We start from the raw sequence: 25,555 nt of genomic DNA on the forward strand, positions 1-25,555 counted from the left end.
ATTAACAAATTTAAAAATATATAGTATTTTAGGAAGCATTAAGTATTGTTTACATTTTTAAAATAACAGTCGAATTGGGGAAGGAGATTGCAGAACTAAAAAGGCAGAACAGTGGATGCTGTCTGGTTCAGGCTTATGAGAGTGAGCACGTGACCACATACGTTCTTCAAAAGTTCACTTGCAAAACCTACAGATTAGGGAAGAAAGCTGAAAAGAGAAGCAAAGTATATTCAGCACATCTATCCTACATAAGGGCACTTTCACTTGGGCTTTCACTGTATTCTCATTAGGAACTTCTTTAGGATCCATCCTCATGTATGTGCTGCTTATTGAATTATTGTCTCAGAAGTACTTTGGCTCTGCTGCTGTTTATCAATGTGCTTTCTCACAAACCAGCAGTTCCTCACACCCTCTCACCCACCCTCCCTTCCCTCCCCTTCTCAAAGGGAAGGAAAACAGAAAGGCTTCTTTAGCTGCCCCCAAAGTCCCTTGATCACCTCCCCTGGCAAAAGCCCCTCTTTGATGAGGCTGAAGTTCTGTGCCTCTTAATCTGAAAACATCTCAGTCCGTGATACCTCATTGACAAAGCTGTGCCCCAGATTCCTTCCAGCCGCGCCTTTCAAATCTATGCAAATCAGCACTGGGTAGGGTGGTGTGCAACGCTGCATACCTCCTCCTGCTCTAGATCATAACATGAGTTGACTGGCTTACATTTTCCCTTTTAAATAGTGAAAGCACTGGCTGAAAACATTTGACAGAGTTATTAAGGAAAATTCAGTTAGTGAGGTATTTTGCCCATTCTCTCAAGCAACAGAAATCGACTCCTTTCAAGAGAGCTCAAGACAAAAGCATGATTCTTTTTTTTTCCCCATGCGGGGAGCCCAACCCTGGTGGGGTTCCACTGGATCCCGGGTCTCCAGGATCACACCCCCGGCCGAAGGTGGCACTAAATCGCTGAGCCACCCGGGCTGCCCAAGAGCATGACTCTTAGATGCTGCCCTCCAGCTTACAGTTTGGTCAAGCCAGAGCTTAGACTACATCTCATCACCCAAGACTCCTGTCTAGTCTTTCAAGGTCAGACATTCAGGACCTGTATTCCTGTCAACACCATCCAATATTTACCGGGTCTGAAATCAGAGCTATGTAAATATTCCTTATCTCTTCCTTTCATATACTACATGCAAAGAATAAGCAATGGAATGTGTTTAATAAATAGGCAAGGCGAATAAACAGAAAAAAAATAAATTAAGGAGGCTGGTTTTAAAAGAAACAGAATCATTATATTTTTTAAAAAGGCTTAGGTTCTAGGTTACTTCTGAGCCTATCTGGTTATGGATAGGCTTTGGGTTTTTGGTAGACCCTACAGAACATGTAGTACTTTACATACTGCCTTGATGGGAAAGAAGAAGAGTCAGCTCTCAGTAGCCAGGTCTAAAGATTTATAAACTTTGGTTGGGGCCTTAAGGTAGATCTTTTTCTTTGAGACAACCATCTAATGTAGAGCCTGATGTAAAACTTTCTTCTCTTCATTTGACATTAGAAAAAAAATTAGGTTAAAGAAGTATGTAATTTTTCTAAACCTACAATCTCAGGGGATGCAAAGCTGGAATTCAAATCCAGGTGTATCTGGTCCTAAAAGCCATGTTCAACCCCAAACCTGTAGCCCCAAGTCATTTGCCAGATATCTTGGGATAGCTACCCTAAATACAGGTTTGGGTGCCCACTGGCATCAAAAGCTGAGAGGATAAATGCCTTTGGGACAGGTATAAGGTGACCCTGCATTGAGTGAGTGATAAGTCAGGTACCACAGCTGTCTCCAGGCTTAGAAGCCAAGCAAAACCATTATCAAGGGAATGCTCAAGCCTCTTCAACCAGGGACCTTTCAAGTTACTCCAGTAAGAATAGAAATTAACCTTCTTGAGCAAGCAGAAAACATTTGAATGAATGCTAATTAATGGCATGCTACACTTACTTATAATTTACCAGCCACTCTGAGATCTCTGAGATCTTCCACAAACAACTTACTATGACAATAACTTGTGAGCTGTGTGCTTCACTCCACAGAACAGGACACACACGAATCAGCAGTAGTACTGGCATGCTGCTATCTATTCCAGTCTAGTCCAAGACCAGAAACCACTCTAGATTTCTCGAACAGAGTGGATTTGATACAGGGAACTGGTTACAAAGGTCACAGAAGAGCTGAGAAACCAAAGAGGACATAGGAAAGCAATCTCAAGAGGAACAATAGCAGGCATCTGCCACCTCCCTAGGGATGGAGGGACAATGGGTGGTGGTACTAGATCCCAGGGGGAGGACTGCCTGGCTGAGTCCATGGAGGAGGCGCAGCCAGCAGGGCACATGCTGCGGACCAAAGTGGGGGCTGGGGAAGGAAAGAAACACCCTGGCTCATCCCCTCCTCTCACCCTCGGTCTTCTACCAGCTGCACCCGATGACTGAGCTAAGATGCTAGAAGGGAGCCTGGGAAACATACCTCCATACAGACAGGGTTGGAAGGAGAAGGACGGCTTCGGGATCCACGCAGAAGTCAACAATGTGGTGGTGACTAGGCTGCAGATGGGCAAATACATTGAGAGTATTACCGCCGGTCACTGATAAAGAGGATTAGGAGCACACGAGGACACCCCCCCCCCAATTCCCAGCAAGAGTGATTATCCAATATATTAAAGCATTTTCAGGCAAGTGAGGAAGGGGGCCATATGAACAGGCTAAAAGCACGAATTCCAAGGGAGTATTAAAGAATAATGCATGCTTGTGTGGCAAAATAGAAGATTTAGAAACAGCACAGAACCAACTCCTTGTAGACGAAACTCATTATAATAAAGCTGGTCTAGAAGGCTTGAGATGGAAAGCAGCAGCCGACTGGGAGCCAACAACAGGAGAGGACGGACACCCTCCAGCACAGGTGGACAGCAGCACGTCTGGACCCCCGAGGTCTACCTATGTCCAGGGCTGCAAGGCCAAGGCCCTCCCAACCCCGGGGCCAGCACCCCGTGATTTATTCATTCATCTGTAGAAATTCACTGGACACCTGCAGTGCACCTGGATCTAGATGGGACACAGACGGAGGGAACACCCCGGGCCTCTGCACAGCCAGAGTGGGACCGTCCACTCCGTCCAGAGGAGAGGGACGGGGGAGTGTCCTGGCAGGATATGGTCACAGAGAGTCCGAAACTCCTGCTCCCGGCCCTGCTAGACAGATTCATGGCACTGACATAAGCAGTAGGGACACACCAGCCCCACCAACAGAGATCCTCCTCTAAAGAACAGTGATATCTCCCCCGGATTCGAATTTATTCAGTTCAACACAACATTTGTTAGAAAGCACTGCCCCTGTCCTCCGTATAAGAGTGGTAAATCCATGCAATTTCAAATGCTGCCAGAGACCGTGGTCCTCTACAGATTCACGTAGAGGGTGGAGATTGGTTTCCCCACCAGGGCAAAGTGGTGGCAAAGTGGTGGTGATCACGGTCAGGGCAACGCAAAGCTGACCCAAGCCATCGTGCAGCCCTCTCGCCACTGAGGCTGAATCTCCACCAGGGAGAACCTTCTGGATTTTGCCTCGTGAGACGTTCAGTGCTCTCCTTGGCAGCACATATACTGAAGCTATCACCAGTCAGAGGAGATTGGCATGGCCCCTGGGCAAAGGATGACATGCAAACTCATGAAGCAGTTCCTATATTTGTGACCAGATTGAACACAGAGGATATTAAGGGAAAGAAATACCCTTTACGAAACCGGGATACTGGATGGGAGTCCTCACACCGTCGTCCAAACCAGGAGGATGTACAGCACCGGGAGTGGACCGTACCATCAACTCTGGACTTTGGCTACTAATGGTGTGTCAGTGGAGCTCCACCTGTTGTCAGAAAGGTACCACCCTCGTGGGGGGCTAATGACGGGGGTAGGGAGTACTATGCCTTTGTGGGGGGCCCGGGGTACCGGGGAAATCTCTGTACCCTCTGCTCAATTTTGCTGTTAACCTAAAACTGCTCTTAAAGAAAAATAGTCTTCATTTTTAAAAAATGACTAAAAAGGGGCAGCCCGGGTGGCTCAGTGGTTTAGCACCGCCGCCTTCAACCCAGGGCGTGATCCTGGAGACCCAGGATCAAGTCCCACGTCGGACTCCCCGAGTGGAGCCTGCTTCTCCCTCTGCTGTGTCTCTGCCTCTTTCTCTCTCTGTGTCTCTCATGAATAAATAAATATATTCTTTAAATAAATAAAAATGACTAAAAAGAAGGAAGAGTTTCAGGCAGGAAAGCAGCTGAGTAAATTCCCTGGAACAAGCCAGACACACAGGAGACAGGGGCTGGGAAAGCCTCAGTCCTCCTCTTGCCATCTGGAGCAGAACAAGGAGGCCAGTATATCTGAGTCTAATTTCCTCCTTTTATATAAATGCCTGGCAATAATACACCTAAGTAATTGAACTAGTCCAGTACTATAATTTATTTTTTTGATTTATTAATAATTAGGGGGAAAATATAAATGAACAAGATTTCTTACGTTGGAAAATATTTTGTTTTGCTTTAATGTGTTCCTCTGGACTGATAAGCGAAAACAAAGACTCCATTGGTTATTTAAGATTCTCGTTTCTCCTGGGCTTATGCTCTCCTGGAACAGTACTGTTGTTATCTTAAAAGCTTCTGTTTCATCGGAGAGAGTGAGTCCTGGCCAAGCCTGGACTTCCTTGGTGTAGAATCTCTGCTTCCCTCAATATGTGTTTGCCTTGACAAGTTAATTTTTTAAGCATAATCAAGGCCTTAGCTGGCCATGCCGCGTTTAGTCAACCACAGGATGTCGGGTATTATGTAGCAATGTGAACTGCGCCCTCAATCTGTTTGTGTTTTCCAGAAAGGTTAAGGGCTGTGGGAGACCCAGCCACAGGGGTGGGGGTGGGGGCTGCTTGCCTACCCCCCACCCTCACCCGAACTTGCAGTCTGACGCTCAGCCGGGTTGCCCCCGAAGCACCCTCCTTGGTTCTGACCCAGGGCAGACCTGCCCACCCATCCCACCCACGGCTCCCTGCTGCCTCGTTCGCTCAGACCCGGTCCTAAGTAGCATCTTAATCATGACACTCAAGTGAGGGGTTTTGTTACTTTCAACACCTGGACACATCGCTGAAGTTTTAGGCTTGGTCTATAAGCTCAAACCCGTGTCACTGCTGTCATTGGCTAGAGCCACCCTGTCCACATTATACATTAATCCCACAACTGGGGATAAACCTGAAGGCTGGGGTGGATTTTCAGTCTGTTTTGCTTCTCTGGCTTGCTGATGAGAGCTGTGGGAGTAGTTGAACAGGTCTGGGAGGGCACGGATGGCTTTAGAGCTTGTCCTTCCTCCTCAGCATTAATTAGAACATTTTATATCAAGGTTAATGCCTTGGGAAGCAATGATGTTAGCTGTTGGAGGAAGCTGAACACATCCTTGGGCAGAATAGATAATACAAGCAAAAAATCAAACAAACAAACAAAAAAAAAAAACAGAAGGGCACCCATAACTGCCTGCCTCTCTCCAAGGGCTGCAAATAAGAAGGAATTTTATTTAAAGCCATAAAATCTTTCTTTTTCCTTCTCTGTTTTCAAGTAAAGGTACTTTTCCTAATTTTCAAAGTCTGAGTCATCCTTTTTGGTATACAAAAAATCAAGTTAGCCAGGTGAGATTGAAAAGATAAAATAGTTCCCCAAGGAGAACCGAGGACTCTTTCTCAGCACTTTTTCTTCTTCCTGGGTCACGGACTTAGCACAGTGTCTCCTACCTTATAGCATATATTGCTGCCTTCACCTCCCTAGGCCCCCTTGAAGGCGGGGGAAGGTCTTGACCCTGAGCTGGAGCCTAGTGAGTGCTCAGGATGGGGTGCTCACAGGAGGGGTCATGTATCAGTTCTGAAACTAAACAACCTAGTTTGAGCCCCAGTCCTGCCACATCCCAGTGTGTGATCCTACCCAGTTACTTTAGCCTTGCTGAGCCTCTGTTTTCTCAAGGGGGAAACTACAGTACCTGCTTTCCAGGATTTTCATCAGAAGTAAATTAGATCATCCTACTACATAGGTTTTGTGGCTAAATCATGATGATCTAGGCAGAAAGTTCATCAATGCCGGTAAAGCAATTGCTTATCTATGAAGTATTCAGGCAAAAGAAAACCCACTCATTCGAATGGCACTTGGTGAAGATGGGAGTGTTTAGTGGGTATTGGGCAGAAACCACTGACTTGTCCAGTGTCATCAAGAAGGCTTTGAAGGATTGGGGTTTCAGGAGCTCTTAGTTGAAGGGAGAACCTAGGGAGTTTGCCCAGAACAGTCTCGCAGGCAAGTAGGAGAATCTCAGAAAATTGCTCTGTTGTCTCACTCTCAAGTTCTCAGCACCTCCCCGCTGACCTTGGAAAGAGATGGACACTGAGGAGCAGGTGCAGAGCTTGTCATGCAGTCAGCTGCCACCAAGCCCTCCCCTAGGGAGTGATGTGCCCTACCGGTGTACCTGGTTAAGTGTTTTTCCTCCAAGAGCTGTGCATCCATTGTGCACCAATTGCACATCTGGGTCTCAGTAAATAATGAACAACACTAAGACCGTGATGGCCATAATATCACATGTGCCAGTGCTAAAATAAAACATGCAGACCCACAGGGAAATGGTCCTTAATATCTAAGTGCTTGCCAATGACAAAGAAATGGTGGGTCTGAATTTGGTCTCAAACTCTTACAACCAGTTTGGGTCTGGAACCATTGGATGCTTTGAACCAAGTCAGTTTCAGAGGTATATTCACAGAAACTATAAATTATAATCCTTAGAAGAAGATAAATGTCAATTTAAAACTTATTTTAAAACTGGAAATAGGGGACACCTGGGTGGCTCAGTGGTTTAGCATCTGCCTTCGGCCCAGGGCGTGATCCCAGGACCAGGGATGGAGTCCTGTATCGGGCTCCCTGCAAGGAGCTTGCTTCTCCCTCTGCCTGTGTCTCTGCCTCTCTCTCTCTCTCTCTGTCTCTCAGGAATAAATAAATAAATCTTTTAAAAATAACATTAAATAAAAAATAAAAAAAATAAAAATTAGAAATAGTAAGTATTTGATACAACAAGCATATTGCAGCCATGAAAATAAGCTCTGGTCCATCTGTCTGTCTCTAAGACAGCAAAACAAAGAATTTGAGATCTGGATCACTGATTCATTGTGCCCATTCTACAGATAGGAAAATGAAAACTCTGAAAAATCAAATGCACACAGGTGCATTTGATGCACACAGGTGCCCGCACACACACACTCACCATATCAGTTTTTCCCTCTTAGTGGAAGGCACATGCGCCACTTTTCCACAACCACTGTTGATTTTAAGACTTGGTTATTTCACATGGCCTCAAAAACCAGTGTGCTTTGCTCTTGGATTAACTGAACTATTTGAGCTAAAGGCTTAACTTGTTCTTAATCTTCTCTTTGAAATGCTGACTTAAAGAATTAGTGCCCTGTCCAACAGGTCAGAGGCTCAGAAGGAAGCAAGGGGCCCGCATGCACACTTCTTTAGCGACACAAAGTTCCTGGTCAGAGATCCAGGACCAAATTTTCGTGGAACCTATGTCAGATCCAGCATATCGTGGTTAGAGACCCGAGCAGAGGCAGAGATAAGTGGAGGCTATCTGGAGAAGCACCAGATGCTATCGGGAGAAAGTAGGCCGGGCTGCAGGAAGCCCTTCTCTTGGGTCATCCAGAGTGGCCAGGCGTCTCTGTGAAGGACCCACAGAATCCCAGAAACGGCACCTTTCCCACACCCGTGACCCTGGCACCCACCACCGATGCGGTGGCCACTGTCCCCACACCACTGGGCCCAGCAACAGGGGCTCAGAGTCTGTGGGTACTGCTGGTAGCATCCGAGCAACCACTCCAGTTATGACATGACCTTTCTTCCTGTGTAGAAAGGGGCTAAGTGGCTTCCTCGGGTAGGGGACCAGGCGCTCCTGTCCCCCGAAGTACCTCCTGGAGTGTCAGAGGCGGCAGCAGGGACCCCGTGGTTCAGGTCACACGGTCAGATTGACCCTTCCCTCTTACAAAAAACAAGAGTTCTCTATCTTCCCGCGTAACTCTTCACATCACACCCGCTGTCTCATTCCACTCCTGCTGCCCCTGTGGCTTTTCTGTCCTTTGGGCGCCTTAATGATTACTGGAGCCTGAGTGTCAAATGATACAAATGTCCCCAGCGGGAGGGAGAAGAGTCTGTGATGATTTTTTCTGGGATCAGCTTCAGTCATGGGTCCTCAGATACCACTGACATTTTTCCAAGCTGCTTTATTTTTTTTTTAATTTTTTTTTCCCAAGCTGCTTTTAAAGGTAGCGTGGAGATGACCACCTCCTGTAGCATAGGACAGGCACAGAGATAGTAGTTCAGCTAAGAAAGGCCCCAGTTACCCAGGCACTGATGCCACCTGACCCATTTCCAGAGGCAGGCTCGGAGGTTGGCATGGGGCAACCCGCAGCAGGTTTGGGGAAGTGAGGGGCCACAGAGGAGCCGGGTCAGTGGTGGAGGTGGCCCCCAAATCCTGTGGGAGGGAGCGCAACTGCCTGAGCATCCCTTCTGGGCATCCAGGATTATCGTCACACAGACCAGGGGAAATGTAAGTGACTCTATGACAAGTTCCATCTTGAGCCTGGACACGTGTATCATGACGACAAATAGGATGTAAATTCACACGTGCGAGAAGGCATAAGGAAAGGTATAGAGCAGTGGAGGTGATTCTAGATTAAACCAGTTCATCAGCTCGGTTATGGCATAAGCAAGAAGCGAATCAGAAGGGCCCTCCGAGCCTAAACTCTAGGTTATGAGACCTCTATTTCTTAGTGAAAGACAGGAATATGGAGGAGCATTTGTTTCATGTTGGCGGGGGAGGCATTTGTAGGCTAGGGTGTCCTTTTTTTTTGTCCTGCTGTGGTAAGAAAAAAGTCTGGATGTCAAATAACATTAAGGATTTAATGAATTGGAAACAAAGCAGAAGAAGGAGCCCTTTATTCTCAATTGCGGGCTGGTTTTGGCTTGGTCTTCTATTGGAAATTCCCCTTATTCCGAAGCCAGGAACTTTAGAGAGGTCCAGCTTCAGAAGGCAGGAAACACTGGGGAAAAAGGAAATGGGCTTGACTCTGTGCAGTGGGAAATGTACCTCCTTAACGCTACCACTGTGGAGAGGTGGCACGGTGGTAGAGTGGTTGTGGAGGGCACCCTGGAGCTAACTGCCTGTGTTCAAATCCCAGCTTTGTCACCTCCCAGTTGTGCAATGCTGGGCGAGTTAATTAACCTCGCTGGGCTTTGGGTTAACTCAGGTGCACAAAATCCTACCTACCTCTCCCAGGATTGTTGTGAGGATGAAATAAGTTAATACCTAGAGAATGCTAGAATAGTATTTTCTGTTTATTTTTATAGGCTGCAAATAATAGAAATAGCTACGGAAAGCTGCTGAATGCTCCCAAATGATCTTTCGCTTTTCCACTGGCAGCATGTCATCAGCTAAGAAGAAATAAAAGGCTAAATGTAGAAAGGACAAGTTATTTTGCAGATTTCCTAGATTCTCAGAAAATGGCATCATGTCTGGAGAAAGGGGAACCCTTCGTATACTGTTGGTGGGAATGTCAGCTGGGGCAGCCACTCAGTATGGAGGTTCCTCAAAAAGTGGAAAATAGAGCAACCCCATGACGAAGCAATTGCACTGCTAGGTACTTACCCCAAAGACATAAATGCAGTGATCCGAAGGGACCTCTGTACTCCAATGTTTATAGCAGCAATGTCCACAATATCCAAACTGTGGAAAGAGCCCAGATGTCCATTGATAGATGAATGGATAAAGAAGATGTGGAATATTACTCAGTCATCAAAAAAGAATAAAACCTAGCCATTTGCAATGATGTGGATGGAGCTAGAGGGTATTATGCTAAGTGGAAAAAAATCGGAGAAAGACAATTATCATATGATCTCACATGTATGTGGGATGTAAGAAACAAAACAGAGGATCATTAAGGGAAGGGATAGAAAAATAAAATAAGACAAAATCAGAGAGAGAGAAACAAACCACAACAGACTCTTAACCATAGGAAACAAACTGCTGATTGCTAGGGGTGAGGGGTGGGGGGACGGGGTAACTGGGTGATGGACATTGAGGGCATGTGATGTAATGAGCACTGGGTGTTAGATAACACTGAGGAATCACTGCCCTCTACCTCTGAAACTAATCGTACACGCTATGTTAATTAATTGAATTTAAATTTAAAAAATAAAAAGAAAATGGCATGATGTCAGGGCTATGGATGGTTGTTCCTACATTTGGCAAATATCTGACAGTAGCATCGAAGCATTGGAGGCACTGGCCTTCAGAGCGGCAAGAAGGCAGACACATTCCTGCCTGCATGATGCTTCACCAGAGCAGACAATGACGTCACAATTCACTTCAATCCGGGGCAAGGACTGTGGTAGGACCAGGAGGACGGGATTCTGGCCACTGACCAGGTGAAAGGCTGGGCCTCCCCGGTACCCAGCACGTACCATAAACGCTCATGGGGTTAATGGACACAGCGCATATGGTGCTTTATTGTTTATCTCATGTTGTCCTTTATCTCATAATCTTCGGGGCAAGAATACATCTCCCAGCACCTAACATCATGCCTCGCACATTCGGGGATAGGGAGGCAGTGAGCAGCAACAAATGTTTGCTGGATTGATCTGAATGACTGAGAAAACCTAATGTGTCTCTTCCCTATTCAACGGCACAGATCTTTCTAGCTTCGACCAAAGAAGTGAGAAACTTGTCAAGATTGGTAGCCATGTTAATTTTAGGGGTTGGGTGTTGTAGCACCCATTAAAATGACATACATCACTGGTTTCCTGCTCACTCTTGGCTGCCATGACCTAAAGCTCTCTTTCTTACTAAAGCTCTCCTCCTTAGTGTTAGGGTCCCATTTGTCCTCCCTCATCTCTCTGAACCTTCCTCTACTTTTTCCCCTACATCATCTTCCTCCTCCAGTGATGTCCCAGTCTCAGTCCGAGGGCCACTGGTGGCCACAGTTTCTGTCTGACTGCTAACTTGATCCATCTGCTCCCTCCAAGAGCAGACCGACTCCCTGGGCCCAGGAGCGGACACACAGCCAGGCCTGGTATTCCTCTGGCAACGGGGATTGGCTAACGAGAGGGCAAGTGCCCCAAACAGAGACAAAGTCCTTCCCCGGCATGATGGCTGGACCCCAAAGCAATGGAGCCTAGGGAATGTCACTCGGTGCCATTGGCTGTAACCAAACAATGCACACAGAGTCCACGAACAGATGCAAGTGGAGACCAGCTTCATGAGACATGGGAGAAAGAGCAGGCAAGAGCAAGAGAGAGAGCTGGTCTCAGAGGCCCTGGTTTCAATGGCCCTTCCACCGGACTACAAGCTTCCCAGACTCATAAACGTATACACGCTCCTCCAACTGGAGCTAGGCTGACCAGGTCACTATGGATTTCCCATCGCTCTAGACCTTCCATTGGAGACCGTGTCTACTTTGACATCTTTGACCAAGCCCCAAGGCCAATATCTCCTAATTTCTCGCTCTAGCCTCATCTCTTGGCAAGCTTTGGTGCCTCGCTTCCAACTCTTCATGCTGGGCATTTTTCCTAGAGGTCTATGGCCACCTCACCTTCAACATGTGTAAAATTCAGTTTCTGAATGGCCAACTTTCTCTTCCAGGCTCCATTATGGCTGCCACCTTTCTCTGCCCCCAAGACCTCAGCCCTCTGTATCCTTCCTGCCCCCACCCACGGTCAGTCACTGAGTCCTGCAACTTCTTCCTTCACGCTGCTCCCCGCAGCCATCTGTCCTTTCTATTCCTCAGCCACTCTGCAGGTGAGGGGCCTAGGTTCCTGTTGCGCCCCCTGACTCAATTCTTCTGATGAACCATGACCAGAAGAATAATCTTCTGAAGGTACTGTCTGCTGAGTCAAATCCAGACTCCTTGGTGGAGCCAACAGAGCTGCCCATGAGCCACCGTTCTAGCTTCTGACAACACTTGTCACCTGCAGGATCCCTAAACCCCCCACTCTGCTCACACAGGCCTCAGCCCTTGGCTCATCCTTTCTCTCCTCAGCCATTCCCCTGTGGTCCAGCTCAGACAGTGCTTTCCTCCAGAGAACCTTCTCTCATCACCGTGGAAAGTAAATTCTCCCTTCGGAGGTCCCAAATACCTTCTCTATCTTTAAACAAAACTTTATGGATGCGGAGGACACACTACGCGCCGGGCACTGTGCCAGGCTGGGAAATTAGTAAAGATAAAGCAGCCTCTGCTGGCACAGAGCTCTCAAACTACTAGTGAGACGCATGACATGTCCCACTTCACTGACCCCCGCCTCCTCTGGTGGAAGCTGACACACTGGGCTCAGCTCTCCGACTAGCTGCAAGATATCTTAGCAAAAGGACTCCTATGAGAGTGCCTGGCACGTTGGCCTTCAGGACGTATTTATTAGCCTGTATAAGGCAAGACCTTGGTGACAGATCCATCAAGGAGGTGTAAGACAAATGCTATTCTTAAAATCAAAGACCAGGCTGGAGACCAATTCGATCTGGACATTTCAACAGCTGCCTATGAAGCGTACCAAACTCTGAAAACCCAGTCCCTGGCAGGGTCCCACAAGCCCCCTCTGTAGCGTGTGTCCTGCTGCGCTCCTGATTCCAGGGAATCCGAGGCATTCCGTGGTCGGTTGGCAGCTGATTCAGATCTGAGATAGCGCAGTACAGAGAGGAGGGGTGCTGGTTCACGGTGGCGATCGCCACCAGCCAACGTTACAAACACGCCTCCGGGGCAGACCCAACCACCTTAGTCAGCAACCACTTCCCAGCCTGCAGGCTCTGCTGGAAGGAGGCGCGGGCGTCGCAGGATGGAGCATCAGCCGGGAAAGGCAGCGAGCGGCTGCTTGCGGGCTGCGATGTGAGAGCATCTGTGAACCAAGCCGGTTTATAAAATGTCGACAAATGAATCATCCAAAAGGGAAATAAGGCCTCCAGGTATAAGTACTCTTAACTGGTTATTTCACTAATTTGCAGTTACTTTTCATCTGAGGAAACCCACACATAGTTATCTTTCGCCTTTCCCTCGAGTTGGCTTTCTGTATTGGGATTCACCTTTTTCCCACGTGCTGAACTTTGAAAGATCACCCCTACTTTCAAACTGATAAAGTGCATGTATCACAAGCCTAATTTTCTGGGTTGAAGATACCTGTTTGATGGGCTGACCATGATATGCCTAACCTTATATATATTTTGGGGGGCATGGAACAAAATTTATTAATAAATAACATTGTTTTATATCCAATCCAAAACACTGGCAGGAAATCATTCAAGCAATTAAAATCAGGACAGTAAGTCAGGGTGCTGATATATTTAAGAGCAAAGGGACTCCTTGTTTTATCCTGTATATCCAAAGTCTAGAGAGAACTCTAGATATTCAAGTATTTACTGAATGAATGGACTTCTGTCCATCAAGTTAGTGCATATGTCAAGTATAAAGAGCTATAGAAATTGGGAATTAAGGGATGCTTACATAAAATGATACCAAATTAAAACTTTAAAATTATATGTGTTATATCATGAGACCATACAGTAGAAGTTTTCATTTTAAATGACTTTTAGTTACCAAAACAATATCTACAACTTAAGGTAATGATTATCTCTTTTGTCAACATTGTATGTACAGAATAAGAATAATATTTACTATCCATCAAATTGGAAGTTGATAGACTGTTTGATAAGCCTTAGGTTTATAAAGAGAGTTTTGAGCTGAAAATACTAATTCTGCCTAAGGTTTGAACTGGAAACTTTTTCTCTAAAATTGTGCTTTTTAAAATACTGGTGCTTTGTGATAACTTATATGGTAAAGCTTCCTGTAAACTATTTTAGACAGCTAATAGAAGTATTTTTGGATGACGAGGATAATGGATTTCATTGTACAGGCTCTCTATTATTTAATTTCGTTCTAAATGTTAAATGTTGAACTAGTATATAATTATTTTCATAAAATGCACAGTCATGACTGCCAATTTTTCCATGACTAACTATACCCTGCCAGATGTTTTTTAAGTTCTGCTAAGTCATATTTTCTTTTTCCAGAACTCTGTGTTCCCACTCCTAAGTCCCTCTGGCCTTTTTTCATATGCTGCCTTTTACCTGAATTTGGCATAAAATGGATTGACTGCTCTTTTTACCATTTTTATATGATTCTAATCATTTTGTATAAATTACTCTCAATCGTACCTACCATAAAGCTTAACCTAACCCGTTCCTGGGGAGATATAGATTTTTGTACAATTTATTCTAAAAAGTCATGAAGCCTTTCCATGCAAGAACAGCCTCATCATATGACCGACAATTTTCTGAATCACCCTAGCATGCAGCCTGTAAGGAAAATGCTAAATAGTTCCCAAACTTCCACATTTGTTTTCTTCCGTTCAGCTACCTCTCCTCCTGCTTAGATTTTCTGGCTGTAGCAAGAATCATTAGTCACTACTTAGACAGCTGGAGCTTGCTGTCAAGGAATACCATGCAACCCATTATGGATTTGCATTTTCTTACCAATCTGAGCATTCTGGAACACTCACTGCCCAGCCACTAGACAGAAAAACTTCAATGACAAATTTCACCTCTTGAACACCACTGAAAATATTTGGCTGCATGCACAGTTCCAAAAAAAAAAAGTGTTCATTCAAATGTGCAGAGGATTGAGAGATGCAAAGAAAAAAATTCAGTCCTTATTGCCCCACGGTGCTGTAGTGGGGGGAAGACAGATGACAAACACAGTTGAAATCAAGTGAAGTACTAGATGAAACCAAGTCAGTGCAGTTGGCGGGCGTAGGGAGAAATGGCTGCAACACTGCCCAGTCATCTCCAGACTCCTCAACAACCACAGTGCATCACCGCTTGTGCAAAAACAAGGCGACCTCCCTTACATGTCTCCAGGCATGCACGCGTCAAGGAATAACCATATGGATATTTCCACTGGAGAGCAGTGAATTCTCCAAACTCCAAGCATTTTTCTACACCTACTGCAGAACATTGTCGAGTGCCCATAGATGAGTAGATTAATCAAGTAAGCTGGGGTTTAGGACCCAATCCTACTTGCATGTACTGGGAGTAGAAGAAAGCAAGCATGGTTGTGGAAGGAAAGTCCCTGAGGTCAGAAGACCAGATAGATCTACATTGTGAGGCTCCTCATCCCTAGAAGGATGTCTGTGAGGTTCCCTCCAGCCCTCTGATACTCTAAGATCTAACCATAAAGGGACTGGTCAGGCCAGCCTGATTATCATTGTAGTTTAGGAATGTTTCCCACTTCTAAGACTCTTCAAGATACATCAGATAGGAGGGAGCTTTGGTTTACTGGAGGAGTTTAAAAAAAAAAAAGCTAAAGGTAGAGAATAATTTTAACAATCAATTTGTTTCTGTGCAATAAATATCAACAGTAAAACTTTAGGAATGTACTCTTAACAGTGCCAAGCAGCGGTGATCTAGAAATCGTCTGGCCACAGTGTGATAGATGGTGATAGCACAGAAATATTATCTATTCTAGCCAGTCTGCTTCCTCATTTTCTTGAAAATAGTGATGTTCTTTGGCATTTTTCAAACTTTGAAGAATGTAATTCTACATTTACTCAAAAACCCTATGCAGAAACCCAACCAATTCCTCTCTTCCTGGTCTGATCATTTTAGTGAATATGCAAAATATCTAATTTATCCATCTTTAAGGAACTTTTTGTATCACCATCTAACGTTAAACACATTTTTCTCACAGAATTGCTTATCTTGATATCACTTAAAGCCCTTTGTGACTTCAGGAGGGTCAGTGGCTCTAAATAGAACCAATTACCCTGTAGACAGAGTAATCAATTCCCTGGGTCTTGGAGAGCAAGTGTAACATTTTCTCTACATACCTTCAACTCCAGGGCAAAGAATCATATCCCAGGCTGGGCTAAAGATCTGTTAGAGAAAATGACTCAGGCAGGGGGCCTACAAAAAGGAGGTTTGCATGGTCTCGTTTTGCAAATAGAAATTTTGTGGGTTTTAGAGCCGGGAGAGAGCTCAAAGAGGAAACCAGCAAGTGTAGTTTTCAGCTTCCAGGAAAGATGGACAAGAGCTAAACCTGGATGTGCTATTTCAGCTCAGGCACAGGGAGAAAACAAAGATTTTGCAGGGTTTTATTTCTTTAAAAATGAGGTATTGCTATGGCTCAACAGGCTATATGGAAATGCATATGTAGTATGCACCAGAATGCAAGGCTGACTTCCCTAGAAAAAGGTGGGAGACGCTACTCCTGTCCCCAGATCCCTCCAGTCTGTCCTGGTAATAATAAAGGAATGATGGCAAGTGCTCTGACAAGACCTTGCACAATGCCACCTAATAGAATAAAGAGTTAACGTTCTCTTGCCTGACAATTTTACAGGAAAGCCCAGAAGAGGAAGCCAGAAATAGATCCAAAAAAACCAATGCTTAGGACTAACAAGAAAAAAAAAAGTCTGATGACATTTTTAAATTTCATTTTTGGTTTCCCTACATTTGGGCGGAACTAACTCAAATCCCACGGATGTCTTCTTCAGTGTGAGAACAATCCTTTCTGGAACCACAAGGCTGCAGATGTCATGCTGGAAATCTCCCAAGGGCAAACCGCCCAGACTGGGGCAGCTCTTCCTCGGTCACTACCTGGAGTTGGGCAGGGCTGAGCCCGGGCTACTGACCTTCAGACGTGGGCCCGGCCAGGTGAGAGGCCAAGTACCTCTGACCTCACCCTCCCCCGTCCCCCCCTCGCCCCCGCCTGCAGATTCGAGGCCAGGACGATGCCCGCCCCCCCCACCCCCCCCACCCCACCCCCCCCACCCCCCCGCGCCGCAGCCAGCCCAGAGCCCCAGCTGCCCTTCCTCTGGGGAGTGTGGGGGAGCCCCCCCCACGGCACCTAACCAGCGCTGGGGGAGGAGAATGCCTGCCCTCCTCCTCAGGAACTCCTCCCAGAGCACCCTGCTGTCTTCCCCCCCCCCACCCGCCCCTCCCACCGGCCTGGGGGACCTGGGGGGCGGAGGGGGGCGGGGGGGGGGGGCTGGAGACCTGGGGACCTGGGGGCCGGGGTACCTGGGGGCTGGGGGACCTGGGGGACCTGGGGGCCAGAGACCTGGGGGCCGGGGGCGGGGTACCTGGGGACCTGGGGGCCGGAGACCTGGGGATCTGGGGGCCAGAGACCTGGGGACCTGGGGGACCTGGGGTGGGGGACCTGGGGGCCGGAGACCTGGGGACCTGGGGGACCTGGGGGCCAGAGACCTGGGGATCTGGGGGATCTGGGGGCCAGAGACCTGGGGACCTGGGGGACCTGGGGGCCGGAGACCTGGGGACCTGGGGGACCTGGGGGCCAGAGACCTGGGGATCTGGGGGATCTGGGGGCCAGAGACCTGGGGACCTGGGGGATCTGGGGGACCTGGGGGGCCGGAGACCTGGGGACCTGGGGGACCTGGGGGCCAGAGACCTGGGGATCTGGGGGATCTGGGGGCCAGAGACCTGGGGACCTGGGGGACCTGGGGGACCTGGGGGTCGGAGACCTGGGGGACCTGGGGGTCGGAGACCTGGGGACCTGGGGGACCTGGGGGCCAGAGACCTGGGGATCTGGGGGATCTGGGGGCCAGAGACCTGGGGACCTGGGGGATCTGGGGGACCTGGGGGCCGGAGACCTGGGGACCTGGAGGATCTGGGGGCCGGAGACCTGGGGACCTGGGGGCCGGAGACCTGGGGACCTGGGGACCTGGGGGACCTGGGGGACCTGGGGGCCGGAGACCTGGAGACCTGGAGACCTGGGGACCTGGGGACCTGGGAGACCTGGGGACCTGGGGACCTGGGGACCTGGGGACCGGGGAGACCTGGGGACCGGGGGACCTGGGGGCCGGGGACCTGGGGGACCTGGGGGACCTGGGGGCCGGGGACCTGGGGGACCTGGGGGCCGGGGACCACCGGGTTCCCCGCCGCACCTGGAGCCGCGGGAGCCGAAGGGAAGCCTGGCGCTCGGCGGCGCGGTTGAATCACGCGTGAATCACCTTCGGAGTTTCCCCCCGGGGGCGGGGCCGGGGAGGGGACCGGCGGGGCCGCCCACCGCGAGGACCAGTGGCCGCCCGGGCGGGGGGCGGGGCGGGGCGGGCGGGGGCCGGCGGAGCGGCGGGCGGCCCGAGGCTCCTTAAAGCGCGCCGGGCGCGGGCTCCCCCAGACTCGGGGCTCCCCGCGCCCCTCCCGCCGACACCCGCTGCCCGGCGGCGCCTCCAGCCCGACCTCCGCAGGCCTCGGGGCGCGACGCCGTCCTGCCAGGAGCGAGCGAGCGAGCGCCCGCCGGGCCATGAAGACCCGCGCCTGCCCCCGGGGGCCGCGCGCCGAGGCTGCCGCCGCTCGGCTGCTCCTGCTGGCCTGGGCCGTCCTGCAGGTGGCCGGGGCCTCAGGTGAGTGGCGCCCCGCCCGGGGCAGGGGGCGCCGAGCTGCCCGCAGGTGCCCGCAGGTGCCCGCCGCGGCGCTCTCAGCCCCCGGGCTCGCGTTACGGGCGGGGAAGGTGACCGCGACCTTGGAGGTGATGGACGGAGACCTCCCCCCCCCCCCGCCCCGGGCAGCGCGCGGTGCTGCCGCTGCCCCCCGCTGCACGTGCACCTTCCGTGATGAAGAGCGGCCCTCGTGGTCTCTTCTAGAACGTCTTTGTTTTAGAGCCGGTTAGAGGCGACCCCTGTTGCAAAAGTGCGCGCTCGGGCGGGAGCGCAGCGCAGCGCAGGTGGTGCAGGCTCTAGGCCCTGCGGGGGCCGAGCCGCGCCGCGTCCCACCGGGCCCGGGGACCCAGCCGGCCTCGCTGCGGCTCGGCTGTCCGAAAGCTTCCATAGAGCGACGTGTTACATAAAAAATGGACAAAGTCAAGATTGGCTGGCTTACGGTTTGCAGCCCTAACCTCTCTCACACGTGTAGGGTCTGCCTTTTTCCAGAACTTACCCCAGCCCTCCTTCCCCGGCCTTCCCCGGTGAAGCCACACTGACTGGGCTGGCCTTAGACTTTCCGGAGGCTGCCGGCTCCTGAGCTGTGCTTCTAGGTCAAATTTCATCAGGGCTTGCCCCCATGGATGATTTCAAACAAGGACTTGGATGCAGATCCTTGCCTGTTTTTTGTTTGTTTGTTTTGTTTTCTGTTGGTTTTTTTAGATTGCAAGGTCGATCTTGCCATGAGGAAACTCAGAGAATTTGATTCCGAAAATTAAGAAAAACGTAAAGACTTCTTTTTGTCTTGATAATTCAGGAATGAGGCTTTTGCAGTTAGAAAAAAAATGAGGTTTATGGTGATGTTGGGGGAGTGAGATGTTTTATACCATCAACATGAAGTCATGTGCTGAGTTCGTTTAATAATAGTTGTTTCTCTATTGTTTAAAGGCACTGCAGATGTAGTCGTAGCATATAATTTAACTTGGAAATCAACTAATTTCAAGACAATTTTGGAGTGGGAACCCAAACCCATCAATCATGTCTACACTGTTCAGATAAGGTAAGCTAGGTACAAAAAAAGAAAAGAAAAATCAGGTTTTTGATGTTTCCACTTCCCTGTGCTGAATACAAATGTCTTTAAAGCAGATTAATAGATGAGAGTATTTAACAGGTGACAAAGAGGGCCTTCGTGGTAATTTGCTGGCCAGAGCCATACTCTAGGAAGCCTGCAACATTGCCACAACTTAAACTGATAGAATGTTTTACTTGGTTTTTAGAGGTGATGAGAAAATTCGTAAGTGGAGTCCCAGCTGGGTGTCGGTGAACCTTCTAGAGCAGGCTGTGGCAGCATTGGAAGATCGTGTTCTTAATCGATGCTAACCAACCCTATGTCTTTTTCCTGGTTAACTGTCTAGACAGTGAGCCAGATCTGACATGTTGCAGAGGGAGCAGGGAGGAGTACAAATGTATACATTGCCCTAAAGCAGTGTTTGATTCACTAATCTTTGGACCCGGAGTCCAATTCAGTTGCATACATGATCTCGGAGGAGATCAAATTTGTGACTCACTAAGCCCCGAAGAAATACTCCTCATCCATCCTCCTCTCCGACTGACAGCTCTCCCAGGAGCTGGTGATTGGGCATTTTTGGTCTGAATGTCAGTCGTGTGCCACCTGTCTTCCTTGACGGTTTTCCCCATAGTTTTGGTGAGTTTCTGGTTTCTGCGATGTTCTAGGAGGCTTGCTAGACACCTTATAAAACAGAGGAGAGCTGCTGCGGAAATGAACACTAATTAAAGGCACAGTAGAGTCACTGGCTAAAAATTCAAGGTGTTTTGCTGTTTTGTTTCAGCTTGTGTCAAGCCTTTTATATACTATTAGGAACATAACTCCTAAGTTCGAGTGGGTCTTTTAGGTACATGTCCTTGTTTTTCAAAATGAACTTCATGACGACTCTTGATAAACGGGGAGGAGAATTTGTGTCTTTGTGTGCATTCATGTATAGATAGAGTTTCACACAGGAGTTTCATAACCCCCGGTAATAATTATGCTTATTGTCAAACTTGTCCATTCAGATTCCACTAATTAAGAATTAGTAATTAATTCCTCTGATGCAGAACTGAAATTTACATTAGTAAAACATCTTCCTTCTGGATAATGAAAATATGACTTCAGGAGGAATGCTTATTCCTAAATATACGCAATCTTATGTTTGGTGAATACGTGGCAACATTTATGACCGATCTGATTTTTAAACATAAGCCTCTGTGAACTCTAAGTTCTCAGACTTTCCAAGGCTGCCGCTATTTCAGTGAACACGTGCCCTGATGTGCACACATCCTAGCAGAGCTGCAGTTTGGAGGGGCCTGCAGATGGGGATGAGGGGTTCCTGCCAAGAGCCTGACCTCCCACACTCCTACCTCCTGCACTAGAGAACCTGTGGGCAGTTCTGCACCCCTGCCCTGCAGGAAACCAGCATTCTTCTTCAGCCTCCCTATGGGTAAATACAATTCTTGGGTGAAAAGGACCATGGCAGTCTTATTAGGGAAGAGGAAACTTGCCCAGGGAAGGTGAGGGATTTATTTGTGACTGCCCTGGTAGTGAGTGCCCAGCCAGGTCTGGAACTGGGGTCTCCCCATCACCTGCTTTGGTGGGTCTGCCCCAGTCTGATGTGAGGCCCCAAAGCTGGGAGGAGGAAGGAAGGCCATCCCCACTGCGTCTCCTCTGTGGGCTTCTTCCCTCTTGGTTTTCCGACCCTAGAGAAAGCTTTTTGACCTGCTGCTCTTCTTCACCCATCCACCCTCACTACCAGCCTGTCTCCACCCACAGGGCGCCACTGCTCTGCCTGGAGCCCCTGCTTGGAGCGCCAACTGCCTGTTTCCCCCGTGGAAAGTTTTCAGTGGTAGTTGGGAAGTGCTATTGGCTCCAACCTTAGCACCCAAACATCACCTGTAATACAGATTCTATGGAAATGTTCTGAATTCTTTAAATAAACTTCCAAAGCTTCTAGAAAACAACCTGCTCCTAAATTGGTGAATCTGGCTTCTGCTGGAATTTCTTAGTAATTCAAGTGGGACATTTATTATTTCCAAATTAGGAGGTTTTGCAATACCTAGAGGAAGCTTGAAGCCTTTTAAAACGTTGATGCTGACAATAGCATTTAGAGGAATTTGGTACAGAACTGCCCCCTTCATTACCTGTTCACAGGACTTGACTACTTGAGGGGACCTAGGTGCTTGTGCTTTCACCAGAGAAAGTTAGCTGTGATTTCTGTGTGTGAGCTGGGAGGAACCGAATACCTATCTCAGATGGAATGCGGCCACGGAGCCCAGCAGGCTTTCCCCTGTTAATCTGAACAACATGTGCCATAGCGATAGAGAAGACGCGTCATGTTCTCACTCACTTTTTAGAATAGAAGTGATATAAATATTAAAAATGCATTTTGGTCATTCTGGGATTAAGGAAGCCTCTCTTATCACAGAAAGTCAGAGAAATCAAAGAAAGCAAGATATTTCTCTATCAGTCTCAGTTTGTGAATTTTAGAACAAAGAGTATAGTTGCCTATACGCCCTCACCCACGATAATTTAGTTCAGATTTTCTACGATATGTACTTACGGCTCTTATGTGTGAACTGAGACAGTTGAATCCATATGGCAGCTCATTTTCCCCAATTCAACCCAAAAGTGCAAACCACCTAGCAGTCAGCAAGGTCTGGCTATGTGGGCCCCCTGTTAAGCCCTGCTGCTTAAGGGGGAGCACACAAGGGATGGACCCCAGTACCAAGTTCGAAGTAAGTGCTTCAGTGGAGCTATGGGCACAGGGAAGGGAGAGGCCAATTCTGAGAAAGAAGATCTGGAGATTCCTGGAGAAAGTGGGATTGGAGCATGGTCTTGAATGATGGGCAGGGCTCTCTGGTGGTCTGCGGTGCTGAAGGAAAGAGCAGTGTGGCTGTCAATTTATGTGGGACAGAAACGCATGGATTCAGTGGCAGGGACACTCGTCTACAGACGTTTTGGTCCTTTAGTTTCATGGTTAGCAGTTCCTTAAACTGTTTCTTCTTCAATGATGTCTCTCAAAAGAAAGATCTGCCTTAGCCTCTTCGTCTCTCGGACTGTTAGATCCCACCTGTATTGTTACGTGATCATCTTTGGTGGGCTGTATTCGCATCCAGCAGAAGTGAGGGAGGCAGGCAGCATAATGAGACGGACAGACTCAGCTCTCACCTCATTAGCTACGTGACCTTGTACAAGTTACTTAGTGGTTCTGAGCCTGTGTGAAAAAGATCCAATAACTTCTTGGAAGGATTATAGCAAATGAAGTAACCTGTGTCAAGGGCTCTGTATAGTAGCCAGCATATAGTAGATTCAGTGATAAATAACCACACTAATCACGATCACAATCAAATGTAATATATGGAATGTATTATTTATGTAGATTCTATTATTACTACATTGACTATGTTCCACATAGAATATAGAATGTGATAAAAACATGTTGAGGGGATCCCTGGGTGGCGCAGCAGTTTGGCGCCTGCCTTTGGCCCAGGGCGCGATCCTGGAGACCCGGGATCGAATCCCACGTCAGGCTCCCGGTGCATGGAGCCTGCTTCTCCCTCTGCCTGTGTCTCTGCCTCTCTCTCTCTCACTGTGTGCCTATCATAAATAAATAAAATAAAAAATTTAAAAAAATATATATTAAAAAAAAAAAACATGTTGAAATAGGGGCTCTTGGGTGGCTCAGTCAGTTGAGCATCCAACGCTTGATTTTAGCTCAGGTCATGATCTCCAGGACATGAGATCGTGCCCCACATCGGGCTCCTCGCTGGGTGTGGAGTCTATTTGGGATTCTCTCCCTTTTCCTCTGCCCCTACCCCCAATCATACTCATACTCTCTTTCCCTCTAAGTAAAATCTTAAAAAAAATAAGTGTGTAAGAGTGTTATAATAAGTAGACTATAGCAAATAATTGGGTCTTGATGGAAAATTGCTCTCTCTCCCATGTAACTGTAATGAATTGTTTACATTTTAAGAAAGATATCTGGGGGGCCTGGGGGGCTCAGTCAGTTGAGCTTCTGCCTTGGGCTCAGGTCACAGTCTTGGGGTCCCAGTTGGGCTTCCTGCTTAGCAGGGAGCCTACCTCTCCCTCTCCCTCTGCCCCTCCCCCTGCTTGTTGTTTCTCTCTTCCTCTGAAATCAATAACATCTTAAAAAAAAGGTATTTAACAAATGGTGGAGAGCACAGACCCAAGCAGGCAAACTGCTGGCTGGCTCAGAGTCCTGCTGTGTGACTTTGAGCTGGTCACCCATTGTCACCTTGCCTTATTTATGAAAACCGAGTAATTACAGAGCCATTCCCGGCTTGCTGGGAAGACTCAGACACCCCAAGAGTGCTCAGCATAGCAAATGCCCGCGCGGACTGCGTGTGGGTGCTGTTAGTATAACACAGTGCCACAGCCAGAGAGCAATCTGCCTCCGATGCAAATCATGATGTTTCATGCCTCTTCCTTCCTTCCTTTAGCCCTAGACTAGGAAATTGGAAAAGCAAATGCTTCTACACCACAGACACGGAGTGTGACCTCACCGATGAAATTGTGAATGACGTGCATCAGACATACCAGGCACGGGTCTTTTCCTACCCAGCCGATGCCACTGACTACTCTGGGGAGCCTCCATTTACAAACTCCCCAGAGTTCATACCTTACATAGAGAGTAAGTACTCTTTGTAATAACCTTGCATTCTTGGTCTGAATATTTTTGTGACTCTTAGGGCCTATTACATAAAGAAAACACACGCTCTTTCTCAGAAATTGGTAAATGCCACAGCCCCCTTGGCTCATTCCTGCTGCATGGTAGGAGGTTCACAGAACGTAAACTGTGCAGTTGCTAACAGTGACACGGAGTAACCTTCTCCGGCCGCCTGTCCCCAGGCCCTCCCAGGAACTGGCTGTATGAGGGGGGTAGGAATCCACCAAAGGCGGAGAATCAGCATTGCCCCCATGGATATCTAGGAGCTTCTGTATTACAGATGCACATAAATCTCCTGAATAGTCTCTTCCATCGTGAGCCCAGAAGTCCCAGGTTAGGGTTTCCACAGTCACAAATCCGTGGGGTAGGTCCAGTCTCCCTCTAAGTCCACGATCAGGCTTGCCGGCCTCTTCAAATCACCTGACCACGCTCGGAGTCCCGTGACGCCGTGATGTGCCGACACTTGCCTGGCCAGCCCCGGGCCTGCCTCCTTCATGCTGGCTTTGAAAATGAGGAATGCTTCCCTCCCTAACCTTCGCCCCAGTAAGCTGACCTTAGCATCTAGAAAGGGAATGCAGAGGACTCCTGCCAAGTGGATTTAAATGTGAGGTTTTTTCTGGCCTGGACAATGGTTCTGAACTAGGTATTTTTAATAAACAAATGTAGCACGTTAAGAAGAGTGAAATCAGCTGCTCTTTTCAGAAGAGAACGAAAGGTTGGAATGAAAGTATGTGAATGAAAGTTTGATCAGTGCTTAGTCCTTACCCTTAGTCTCAGTGCTTAGCCACTGAGAGAGCACCTTTCTCCAGGCGGGGTCGGGGAGAGGCCCGGCGCCGTCCTCCACCTTTCCCCTCCACCGTCTACTTTGAGGGGTGGAAATAGGAAGCAACCTAACCCCATGTAAATCCGTTTGCCTTCCCTGAGCCCCTGTGGGACAGAGCCTGTCTTCACACTCCTCTGTGGCCTTCACTTGTGTGTCTCCCGTGGCACTCAGCCACCCTCAGGGACCGTGCAGGATTGGTGATACTCACACCCGCTTTGCATTCTTTTTTTTTTTTTTAATTTTTTTTTTATTTATTTATGATAGTCACAGAGAGAGAGAGAGAGAGAGAGGGAGGCAGAGACACAGGCTGAGGAAGAAGCAGGCTCCATGCACCGGGAGCCTGATCTGGGATTCGATTCCGGGTCTCCAGGATCGCGCCCTGGGCCAAAGGCAGGCGCCAAACCGTTGCGCCACCCAGGGATCCCTCACACCCGCTTTGGTCGTATCCTCAGGAGTTCCTTTTATAGTTCTTGAGGTTTTTGTAAGCCATTTCAAATCCTTTCGTGGTG

General features: G+C 48.3%; 1 protein-coding gene, 1 long non-coding RNA gene and 1 other non-coding gene across 5 annotated transcripts in view; 2 read left to right on the forward strand and 1 right to left on the reverse strand.

Moving 5' to 3' along the window:
- LOC121488022 lies at positions 1 to 19,423 on the reverse strand. Of its 2 annotated transcripts, none has more exons than XR_005986962.1 (4): positions 19,000 to 19,423; positions 9,718 to 9,795; positions 2,495 to 2,571; positions 1 to 207 (listed from the first exon to the last, which is right to left on the reverse strand). It is a non-coding gene; the product is annotated as an uncharacterized LOC121488022 (long non-coding RNA). The 2 variants fall into 2 exon arrangements; XR_005986961.1 differs by lacking the exon at positions 19,000 to 19,423 and adding an exon at positions 18,009 to 18,145.
- LOC121488503 lies at positions 3,598 to 3,705 on the forward strand. Its single transcript, XR_005987122.1, has one exon. It is a non-coding gene; the product is annotated as a U6 spliceosomal RNA (small nuclear RNA).
- Positions 18,214 to 25,555, forward strand: part of F3 (coagulation factor III, tissue factor) — an 11,639-nt gene continuing 4,297 nt past the window's right edge. For both annotated transcript variants that reach the window (XM_041750233.1, XM_041750235.1), the window contains exons 1-3: positions 18,214 to 18,467; positions 19,431 to 19,542; positions 23,997 to 24,187. In XM_041750233.1, the coding sequence (XP_041606167.1) occupies positions 18,368 to 18,467; positions 19,431 to 19,542; positions 23,997 to 24,187 (403 nt within the window). In that variant the 5' untranslated portion in view covers positions 18,214 to 18,367. The remainder of the gene's footprint in view (positions 18,468 to 19,430; positions 19,543 to 23,996; positions 24,188 to 25,555) is intronic.

Source organism: Vulpes lagopus, chromosome 3, assembly GCF_018345385.1.
Source record: "Vulpes lagopus strain Blue_001 chromosome 3, ASM1834538v1, whole genome shotgun sequence".
In the NCBI taxonomy this organism is placed as follows: domain Eukaryota; kingdom Metazoa; phylum Chordata; class Mammalia; order Carnivora; family Canidae; genus Vulpes; species Vulpes lagopus.